The sequence below is a fragment of the Corapipo altera genome, unplaced genomic scaffold (assembly GCF_003945725.1).
Source record: "Corapipo altera isolate COAL_440 unplaced genomic scaffold, ASM394572v1 104b, whole genome shotgun sequence".
NCBI lineage: Eukaryota > Metazoa > Chordata > Aves > Passeriformes > Pipridae > Corapipo > Corapipo altera.
In genome coordinates, this window is record NW_020885023.1 from 163,025 (window position 1) to 173,625 (window position 10,601).

The following is a 10,601-nucleotide window of genomic DNA, read 5'->3' on the forward strand; positions in this document are numbered from 1 at the left end:
TCATTGCCTTGATTCTAATGTTTGTGTCCGAAGATGCAAAAGAAGTCAGTGGCTTTTAACTGTTTACAAATAGAATGTGATTGTAAAATGTACAGTTTGGTTGTGTTTGAATTATGAAGTTTCTCCAGATATTAATAAATCATGATGTTTTTGGCTGCTCAGCATATAACTGTCTATTTTTTGTGACTTTATTTGTAGGCTGTTTTCTATACGATGAGAATATCGACCGATCCGATAGCTCTGTATTCCCATAGGCTGAGTTTTCTTTTAGCAAACTGATTTTTTTATGAAGAGAGATCTGCATTTTATTCTAGCAAAAATCTCCCTCAACGTGCCCCCTCTGAGACTATGAGAGTCTAAGTGTAGAACTGCAGCTTGCTTTTCCTTTTCTATCCGAGCACCTTTGGGACCCCGTTGCCCTCGCCCTCCGTACAACGCCCCATTTCCAGCCCCCACCATTTGTGCCCGGCTCGATGCTCCAGAGGACACGTGTGAATAAGGAGAGCATTTTGGAAAATAAACTTTAATGCTTACAACATCCTGGTGTTTATACCTCATTGACATGAATCATGATGAGCGACGCAGCAGCGCTTTCTCGTGTCTCCCTTCCGCATGGCTGAGCTTGTCCTGCGGTGGCCGTAGGGCAGAGCCTGTGTGGCCATAGTGTGACGTGCCCTCCGGACGCTGTCGGCCTTTCTTCCCAGACTGCCCCCGTAAGTCATGACCTGGTGGATGCCAGCACTGTGTGTCCTGACACTTCTCTGTATCTGCTTGCTCTGGAGTCCGCAGTCCCAGCCAGAGCTTCCGAGGCTGGGTCCGAACAGGAACCCACGGGCAGGGGCTCGCTGGGCCTCTGCCACACAGGGACTGACATCACTGACATCACACCCGCGTTGATTGTATTGTCCAAGTGTGTGGAATTCCTTCACTGAGCTCGTTACGTGGAAATAAAATGTGGTTGGTTTTAAAGCTGAACCTTGTTGCCCGTCTGTTGTCCGTGGCCTCAGGCCGTCCAGCTCCGCTCCAGGGTGCCCAGCTCCAGCCCCTCGCAGAACGAGTGTGGCCGATGGGCCTTGTGCTGCAGAGAGTGAACTCAGCTCATGCCCCACAGCGGGGCTGCTGCCCCCGGCAGGGATGGCTCCAGGCACTTCCCTGGTCTCACCCTCCCAGGCTGGGGTGAGAAAGATGCGGCCCCTGCACCCCTCCTGCATTCCTGCCCTTCAGCCCTCCCCTGGTCCCCCCTGCTCACCGGTCGCTGCCTGGAAAGCTGGTGGAGGAGAGGGAATGGAGCCCACTGCATGGGCTCCATGGGCCAGCTGGACACAGAGATATCACTGGCTTTGCCCGAGTCCACCATGAGGTCATTCATGCTGCTGGAACTGGTGTCCCAGTCATAATGGAAGCTGGGAAAAGAATCCATGGGTAATTAAGAGATGGGGGAGGCGGGAGTAGGAGCTGGGCTGGTGCTGGGAAAGCAGCCGGGGGACAGAGGAGCAGGACCCTGCGCTGGTGTCGTGCTCCAGGGACGATGCGTTCGCAGCAGGGGCAGCGCCAGGCTCAGCCCCACAGCCAAGGGAGCACTTGGAGCTGTGGCCGTGCCCATGATCCATGTGGGGGCATCCCTCGCTGTTGTGCCCTTGGCCAGTGGAATTGGAAACTTCCAGGGCCCTTTTTCCATGGACACCCCTGGAAACTGATTAGACTTTCCCATGAGCACACAGAGCCACAGTTTCCTGCAAATGTGAACCCTCTGTTACAGCAGTCCCAGCACACACAGCTCCTCATGTGGGGACAAAAAACCAGGCATTGCTCCATGGACTCCAAAGGCTGGGAGCAAAGAGCTCCCAGCACTGTCGATGAGCACAGGGCAGGGGCTGCAAATCAGTGCTGCCAGGACTGCCCCTGTGTCCCAAACCCCTCCCTGCCCTGCATCACCCTGGCCCGCCGAGCAAGCCAAAGGCCAGGCCCTGCTCCACGGGCTCACCAAACCACCCCTACCTGGGCCGGTGCGGCGGGCGGGCACACTTGGCACCCTCGGGGACACCGGAGTCCTGCTGGCAGCTGCAGAAGCCGTTGTCCAGGATCTGGAGGTGCAGCAGCTCCTCTGAGTTGCTGAAGGCGGGGTTGTCCAGGGAGCTGGCCGAGGGCAGCCCCGAGCGAGACCAGTACTGGGCCGAGACATCGTCCAGGCGGCAGAACCGCCGGTAGCTGTGGGACAGGGCAGGGCAGGGCACACGTGTGTGTGTGTGTACACAGAAACACACAGAGCAGGGCTGGGCACATGTGTGTGTGTGTGTACACACAGAAACACACAGAGCAGGGCTGGGCACATGTGTGTGTGTGTGTGTACACACAGAAACACACAGAGCAGGGCTGTGCACACGTGTGTGTGTGTACACAGAAACACACAGAGCAGGGCTGTGCACACGTGTGTGTGTGTGTGTACACACAGAGCAGGGCTGTGCACATGTGTGTGTGTACACACAGAAACACACAGGGCAGGGCACACGTGTGCGTGTACACACAGAAACACACAGGGCAGGGCAGGGCACACGTGTGTGTGTACACACACAGGGCAGGGGATGCACACAATGCTGCCTGGGCAGCAGCAAAGGGTGACCCTGTGCCAGGGGCAGCACTGGGTGTCCCAGGCACCGCAGAGCTGAGGGCTCATCAGCACATCTCAACCTTCTCTCCACAGCCCTTCAGTGCTGCAGCACAGCCCACGGCCCTTCAGTGCCACGGCGGCCCCATCCAGCCCCGTGGCCCCCGGCACTCCTTTCCGGCCTGGACGCCAGTTCCCGTGGCTGTGAGCATCCCCCAGCATCGAGCACACACCCCAGACCCCCACCCAGCCACTCCGGGCCCCACACGTGCTCCCCCTGCCCCAGCACCTCCCACCGCCACTATCAGCCGTCCCACAGTGTTTTCCTTGGCAGAGCTCGCCCCGGCCCAGCCCAGCCCAGCTGCCCCACCACGGCTCTCCCTGCTGCCCCTCGCACCCGGCACCCCAGGAGGGGTAGAAGTTCCCTCCCTCCAGGACCCCGAGGCCCCAGTCCCGGTCCCCACGGCCCCACGCTCCCACCTGCTGCGGGTCTGGTCAGCCCTGGCCTCCAGCAGCAGGGCCTTGAAGCGGCGGACGGCGAGGGCGGCGAGGACGGCGCCCAGGAGGACGATGCTGAGCAGGATCCCGGCTGCTGCACCCAGCAGGCTCTGCTGGGTCACCCGGTAGTCACAGCGCAGACCCATGAACCAGAAATCGCTGCCCACGGGGCACCTGCGCCAGGGGGTCCATCAGTGCCAGGGGGACGGCACCCAGCACCCCGGGCTGCCCCCAGGGCACTCACTGGCAGAGGGGCTGGTGGTCCCGCGCGTGGGTGCAGATGCCCTGGTTCTTGCAGTAGTCACGGTGGCAGAGGGAGGTGCAGGTCGCGTTCCCATCCGCCCCAGACACGCAGGCAAAGCCGGTGGGGCAGGCAAAGAGCACAGTGCAGGGGTCCAGTGTCCGCACTGCAGGGACGGGGCCTGGCTGTGCCACCCTTCCCACAGAGCAGGGAGCCAGGGCCAGGCATGTGCCCGCCCTGCCACAACCCCTGCAGGCACCAGGCTCCAGGCCCAGGGGAGGGTCGGTGATGGTGCAGCCCCATACCTGCCCCACACTCACCCAGAGCCTCGTGGCGCAGGACGGGGGCTGTTTCCACCACCAGCCCTGGTCGAGTGCCACCGGAGCCCAGCGTGGCCTCGAGGAGCGTGTCCAGCCCCAGCACCGGCACCTGCTCCCCCGCGAACAGCGCGTCGTACTGCAGCACCACACTGCCCTCCCTGCAGGGACACCCGCTCGGAGCTCGTGGGGGCAGACCCCGTGCCCAGCACCTCCCCAGCACTGCCATGACCCCGCAGCATGTGACAGTCCCTGCACCCCCATGCCAGGGAGCATCACGTGCTGTGGGACTGCACCAGCACCCACCTGATCCCCGTCACCTCCAGCCGCAGGAACCCGGGCACCGATGTGAAGAGGGGGGTGACCTGCACAGGGGGGGAACTGAGTGCAATGGCCCCCAACCCGCAGCCCCCAGCCCCCCTGCACTCACCGTCTGGTTGAAGCTGTGCAGCAGCTCCTGGTGCTCGCGGGACCCGGGGTCCTGCAGGGCCGGGACGAACCCCATGTCCAGCACCAGCTCGCAGGGGACACGCAGGAGGGATGCTGCAGGAGGAGATGGGGACCAGCATGACATGGCCCCACCCCAGGGGCCACCACCACTGACCCCCCCATGTTGGTGGCTCCCAGGGCCTCTCCCCCTCCCACCATGTTCCAGGAGAGGGTCCCAAACCCCCAGACTCACCTCTCAGGAGCGGGGGCTGATCTTCCACAATGAACACCTGCGGGGCCCTGCCCGCCCCAGCTGGCATCAATCGGGGGGCATCAGTGTCCGGCCGCCCTACGGGGCTGCTCGATGGCTGGGCCAGGTCCGTGTCCTCCACAGCTGGAGGGGACCTGGGGCCCCCACGATGGCCCAGGGTCCCATCAGGACTGGTGGGCTGCTGGGGGGCCCCGGGCATCACAGTGGGCACATGAGTTGGGGGCCCCCACGTCAGCCCTGCCACATCCCTCTGCAGTACAGCAGCACCAGGTTCTGGTGTGACCATTCCCACATTCCTGGGCAGCTCTGGGCTGGCAGTGCTGGCTGTGATGGTGCTGGCTGTGATGGTGCTGGCTGTGATGGTGGCGGCCACAGCAGTGGCAGTGATGCCAGCAGAGGTGGTCGGTCCCAGGGAAGATGCAGGCTGGGATGAAGGTGGCTGCTGGGAGGGCCTAGAGGCTGAGGGAGGGGCCAGGCTGCCCACTCCCACCTGGGTCCCCTCCCGGATCTGGGGGCTCTCAGCAGGACCCACCCTCGAGTCAATGTGGGGAAGCCTTGGGGAGGGGTCTCCTGGGGGGGTGCCCACAGCAGGGGCAAGCCCCAGGACCCCCCAGCCAGTCCCTGGGGAAGACAGCAGGGTTGGCAGCAGGGTCACTGCCCCACTGGCTGGGGAGGGCTGTGGGGACAGGGGGACATGGGGGGACCCAGGACTGGCATGAGTCACCCCGCTCTGCACCACAGCACTGCTGCTGGGGGCCAGAGGGGCTGGGGACTGCCCTGGCACAGCTGGTGGGTTCAGGGGGATGTGACTGTGCTCAGGGGAACCCTCCCTGTCAGGTGGCCCCAAGACTCCTGTGGTCTGGTCTAGGGCTCCCCCTGGGACAGAGGAAGTCACCCCTGGGGTGCCAGCTGTGGTGGTGGGGACAGGCAGACCCAACCCCCTGCCTGTGGCAGGCAGTGAGGCTGGGCCTGTGCCCACGGCTGGCCAGGCTGTGCTGGCTGCAGGCCCCTCATGGCCAGCAGCCCCCAGGGACAGCGCAGAGGGGTGAGGGGCAGAGTGGGGACCCTGCCATGGGCGGGAGGCAGAGCCCTGTCCTCCTGCCAGCCCTGGCCCTGGCAGCCCCTGGTGTGTCCCCCACAGTGCCCCTGTGGGGGTCAGCAGCTTCTGCAACCCCTCTCCAAAGGGTGACATCCCTGTTGTCCCCAGCACTGGGCTGTCAGTGGCCAGCGTGGTGGTTGGGTGGGTCCCTGGGCTCCTCTTACCCAGCGGGACAGTGGCACCCGGGCCCTCCCCAGCCCACAGCTCAGGGGACAAGGAGCTGTGTGAGCCCCTCCGGCTCTGCACAAGGACTGTCCCCACGGACTTCCATCCCTTCAGGGTGTTGGGGGATCCCCTCTGTCCCCCAGCAGAAGCCGGTACTGCCATGGAGGGCGGTGAATGCAAAGGGGTCCCCTGCACGGTCGTTGCACCTTCCACTGTCACATGTCCTACAGGGTCAGTCCCGAGGGGGTCCGTGGTGGCAGGATCTGTGTCTGGCTGCACAGGGGCTGGGGCTCCTGCACTGGTCACCCCCAGCTCGCTTCCTGCAGCTGCCTGCTCGGTGGTGCCTGCAGACACGGGGGGCCCCGGGTGCTCAGTGGCTGTTCCACCCCACGCCGCTGGCCCTGTTCCCTCCCCGCCCGTCCGGGGGCCTCTAGGGCTCCCCTGGGGGCCGGAGGGCTCGGCTGTCCTGGCAGGAGTCCCAGGGAAGGGCAGCAGCTCAGCCTCTGTCCACAGCTGCCCCAAGGTCTCCGGTGTTGGCGCCTGCCCCGCGCCAGCTCCTCGCTCTGGGTGATCTGCGGGCAGGGGCAGAGTTGGGGGCACTGAGCAGGGCTAACCCATGCTCAGCACCCCACAGCTGCCAGGGCGGCACCCTTGGCCCCATCGTGCCACCCACACACGCGGCTGGCACGCAGTGGGACGGTCCCAGCCCCGGGGGTACCTGTCCGGCAGCGCTCCCCCGCCGCGGTCCCCAGGCGGGCGCAGGGGTCGGCAGTGCCCGGTGTGGAGCCCGTCCCGCTGCCCAGAGCGGGGCAGAGCCGCGCGCAGCATTCCACGAGCACTGAGAGGGGAGGGAGCAGCGCCCATCGGTCCGAGCACCAAGCACCGGGCATCCTGCACCAGCACCGGCTACGGGGCGCGGCACCCCCGGAGCCGCCGGCGAGGGTGGGGGGCTCGCTCCCTCCCCTCCGTAAACCGCGGGCAGCTCTGCCGAAGGAGACGCTCTGGAACAACCCAAACCCAGCCGGGAACCACCTGCCCCGGTCCCAACGAACGGTGCCAAGTCCTGCCCCACCGCCACACTCCGGCTGTGCTGGGAGCCCCCGGGTTGCCCAAACCCGACCACCCTCCCGCAGAGCCGCCATGTGCCAACGCCGGCACCAGCGGGTCCGCGGGCAGGGCAAGACCCCAGCGCCCGGGGGAGGGCTCCGGGCAGGGCTCCGGGGCCCGCGGCAGCCCCTCTCCAGAGAGAACGGGCGGTGGTCACCGCCCGGGTGGGGCCGGGGCTGGAACGGAGGTCACTTCGAGCCCCCCCGGGCCCCGCTCTCCGCCAGCGGCTCACCGGGGCTCCCCCGGGCGCAGCACCCGCCGCCTTCGAGGCCACGGAGCCGCCCGGGCCGGTGGCACAGCCCGGCACGGAACGGCCACGGCACGGCAGCGACCGCGGCTCTCACCCGCCTCCCCCGGGGTGCCCGCCCCGAGCGGGTCCTGGTGACACCGAGCAGCAGCCGCTGCTCCCCACCCCAGCGGGGACCCGGCCCCACCGCAGACCCCCGGGCCGCCGGCACTCACCGGCCCCGCCGCCGCCCCCCGAGCGCAGCATCCCCCGCCCGGGAACCAGCGGGACCGGGGCCCCTTCGCGGCCGTGCCCACCCCCGTCGCTCACCTGCGGCGGCCAGGAGCCGGGGCAGCGGGAGCCGGGGCAGCGGGAGCCGGGGCCGCTCCATGGCGCGGCGCGGGCGGCTCTGCCAGGCGGCGGCAGGAAGCCCCCGCCCGCCCCCGCTGCGGCGGGGCGGAGGCGCCGGGAACCGCAGCCCCCGGCCCGGGCCCGCCCCACGGCACCGGAGCTCCCTCCGCCCCGGGGCGGACGGGCCGGTGCTCTGCACTGCGACCCACCCCGAGGGGCTCGGCCCGGCCCCCGCCGGCCGCCCCAGGTGCGGGGCTGCGGCTGCGGCTCGGCCCCATCGCCCCGCAGCGGGCTCAGCGCTGGGCCGGGGCTCGGGGGGCTCGGGGGGCTCCCGCCCGCCTCCCACGGGTTCATCCCCGGGACGCGCGTTCGGGGCTGCCCGGGCCCGGCTCTGCCCCTGCTCTGTCCCTGGCTGTCCCCGGGAACCTGGGGACATGCCCAGGGCAAAGGCTCCCCAAGGGCACCGCTGGCTGCTCTGACTGCGGGTTCCTCACATCCCTCAGGGTCACACGGAGAGAACCCAGTGACCACCCCAGCACCAGCACAGCCTCTGAGCAGGCACCTCACAGCCATGCCACAGGGAAACCATCATGGACACAGTGACCAAAACCACTGCCTGCCCCCAGTTCCACCATGCAACTGCTCAGAAAATGTGTCAGAGCACAGCTGGAGTGTGGAGCTGTGAAGGAGTTCCCCAGGACACAGGTCTTGCTCACAGCGGGATTGACATCGGGGCCCCGAAGGCAGAGGGTCACTTGCCTACTGAGAGTCTCATAGTAAAGTGCAGCTACTGAGAACACCCCAGGAACACTCCACCACACACAGCCTCTGCTCCATTTTCCATCCTCACCTCCCCATTGCCAGAAGTTCTGTTACCCAGTGACACTTCCTTGGCTCCTGGCCTGGCAGTGCTGCTGTGACATGTGAAAGTGTTTCTTTGCTCAGAGGAAACACAGTACAGTGTGCAGAAATAACCCATTCCTGCCTCAGGAGGGTCAAAGCAAGGCTCCTGCACTGGGATGAGTCAGGCATACAGAAACACCAATATGAATTTGCTGTTCAGCAGCAGGAAAGTCATTCCCCCCTTTATTTTCCATCTGGAAAATAGAAGCCTATCACACAGAACTTGTTTTTACCAGCACTGATGAAATAAACAGTTATGGGCAAGCAGGACAGAGCCAAATCCTGGGGCAGGGAAGAACAATTCCAGAGCTGTCAGTCCCTGATCCCCAGTGAGTCCTTCACACCCAAACACTGACACAGGGACCCACCCACTGTGTGGAAAAGAACAGCCACCAACACAACAATGGTCTTAACTGTTTATTCCTGTTTTTTTCTTGTTTTTTAAAGGACAACACATTCAGACAGCTTTAAATACAACATCCACGTGCAGCTTCCAGATGAAAGCCCCAGCGGGACAGCGTGTGCGCTCCCATCCATCCGCGCCGGCACCAGCCCAGGCCTGGTGTGGGACAGCTCCTGGGAACACAGAATCCATGTTTAACATTTCATGAACCATCTGAAGGCACAGAAGTGGGTAGGCAGGGGCAGGACATGCTGAGCACCAAACACAGGCACAGAAGGAGCCCCCATCTCTCTCCAAAGGCCATGGCTCAAACCCTGGCCCAAAGCAGTGAAAGGACACAGGCCCCCTGCCCCGGGGAGCGTGGGGGGAGGCCCAGAGCCACACAGGAACAGGCAGGAATGTGGATCAGCACTGCCGGCTGGCCCGAGGCCACCTCATTTCCCCTGCAGCCCTCAGGCTGTCGCTCCTATAACCCTTTCCTGCCCATTTCCTTCCCGGCTGTGGCTGTGGGGGAAGAGACAGCGGTGGCAGTGGCCGGGGGGGCTGAGGTGCCCCCACACCCCCTCTGCAGGGCCGAGGGGCACGGGGAGATGGGCTGCCATGGCCGAAGCCTATTCACCATCCACTACAGCCCCAGAGTGAGCCGAGAGCTTGACATGTTAGGTGGGACAAGAGGAGAGGCCTCTGAGCCCCACACACTCCCTCCAGCTGCAGGTGCCTAAGGAAAACACCCCCTCACCCTCAGGAAAATACAACCCCCTTGCTCTCCCCGCTGGCACCCACAGCTGCTGCCAGCTCCCTCACAAAGTGCCAGGCTCCCCACTGGCTCTGCAGTGTCACACGTCACCCTGCCCTGCCCCTGTGTGCACCCAGGCACGCCCAGAGTATGTCTGCACTCACTCAGCCCTGAGGAACTGCTTCATTCATAAACATCCTTCTTATCTGCAATGTAATCTACAATCTCCTGTGGGCACATCAGCTTCTCTGCATCTCCGTCAGGAATTTCAAATCCTGCAAGAAAGGGCACACACTTAGCCAAAACAATGGAAAGGGGGGCAAGGCCAAGGGAAGGGATGGCTGCTGGCCTGGGGGTTGGGCAGGGGACAGGCAGGTAGGGGACACGTGGGCAGGGGCTGACACTGCATCACTGCTGCCTGAAGGGACATCACCTCCCCACACAGGACAAGGCAGGCACAGCAGAAGCCAGTGCCTCTCATGCCTCAGTAAAGCTACCAAGGCCTTCCCAGAGCTCCCACAGCCACTGGTGTGTGACATAGGGGATATTCCTGGACCCCCAGGCAGTGCCCAAAGCCCCTGAGGCTGAGGCTGGTGCTGAGGGCTCGCTCAGAGCCAACACCAGGGCAGGGTACGAGGGCTCTCGGCAGTGGAACTGCTCAGGAACACCCCAGAAATGCAAGTTCTTCTTTCTGGTACTCCTGGGCACATTCACACTCCAGCCAGCACAGGGATTACAGACACACTGCCACCAAAGCCTCTGAGAGTGAAACATTCACCTCGGGCTTAGAGAGTGACCAAACACCAGGGACATCTGTGGCCCAAGGTGACATTTAGGCACCTACTCCAGAATTCATGAGCTTTAAATGAAAGCATGAAGAAGTCCAAAAGGAAGTAAAAGGAAACTTGGAATACAAATCAATAAGGAGAAAACACCTTTTTCTTCTCCAGTAGCATTAAGGGTTGAGGACGAAAAAAAATCTGGTGAGAAAAAGCCTGGACTATCTGAGATTTGTGATCTGTGAAGCCAAGCTCAGCCCAGGTGAAGCCTCCACACTCAGTGTAGCACCTACATGCTGCTGCCCCCATTACTTCCCAAGTGGTGCCATTGTGGGGTGGAAAAGAACAATTCCTGCTTCCAAGGGGCCCAAGCTCAGGGACAGCAGGACAGGGCCAGCTCCCGACTGCTGCAGGTGCCGCAGCCCCGACACAGCTCAGCAGCGGACCTGTGTGGTTCGCTCCTCTCCCGGC

General features: G+C 63.8%; 2 protein-coding genes and 1 long non-coding RNA gene across 6 annotated transcripts in view; 1 reads left to right on the forward strand and 2 right to left on the reverse strand.

The window, feature by feature from the left end:
- Positions 1-969, forward strand: part of TNRC6A (trinucleotide repeat containing 6A) — a 57,847-nt gene extending 56,878 nt beyond the window's left edge. For all 4 annotated transcript variants that reach the window (XM_027667936.1, XM_027667939.1, XM_027667940.1 and 1 more), the window contains one exon: positions 1-969. This exon is cut by the window's left edge and continues 1,774 nt beyond it. The gene's annotated coding sequence lies outside the window, so the exon portion shown is untranslated.
- LOC113959137 (nascent polypeptide-associated complex subunit alpha, muscle-specific form-like) overlaps positions 1-6,767 on the reverse strand; it is a 7,455-nt gene extending 688 nt beyond the window's left edge. The window contains exons 1-10 of the mRNA XM_027667948.1: positions 6,344-6,767; positions 4,344-6,197; positions 4,092-4,204; positions 3,968-4,026; positions 3,665-3,822; positions 3,348-3,510; positions 3,086-3,277; positions 1,999-2,208; positions 1,250-1,403; positions 1-1,078 (exon numbers count right to left, since the gene is read on the reverse strand). The exon at positions 1-1,078 is cut by the window's left edge and continues 688 nt beyond it. Of these exons, the coding sequence (XP_027523749.1) occupies positions 1,004-1,078; positions 1,250-1,403; positions 1,999-2,208; positions 3,086-3,277; positions 3,348-3,510; positions 3,665-3,822; positions 3,968-4,026; positions 4,092-4,204; positions 4,344-6,197; positions 6,344-6,767 (3,402 nt within the window). The 3' untranslated portion in view covers positions 1-1,003. The remainder of the gene's footprint in view (positions 1,079-1,249; positions 1,404-1,998; positions 2,209-3,085; positions 3,278-3,347; positions 3,511-3,664; positions 3,823-3,967; positions 4,027-4,091; positions 4,205-4,343; positions 6,198-6,343) is intronic.
- Positions 6,768-8,616: 1,849 nt separating this feature from the next.
- LOC113959155 lies at positions 8,617-10,594 on the reverse strand. Its single transcript, XR_003531718.1, has 2 exons — positions 9,516-10,594; positions 8,617-8,788 (listed from the first exon to the last, which is right to left on the reverse strand). It is a non-coding gene; the product is annotated as an uncharacterized LOC113959155 (long non-coding RNA).
- Positions 10,595-10,601: the final 7 nt, after the last annotated feature.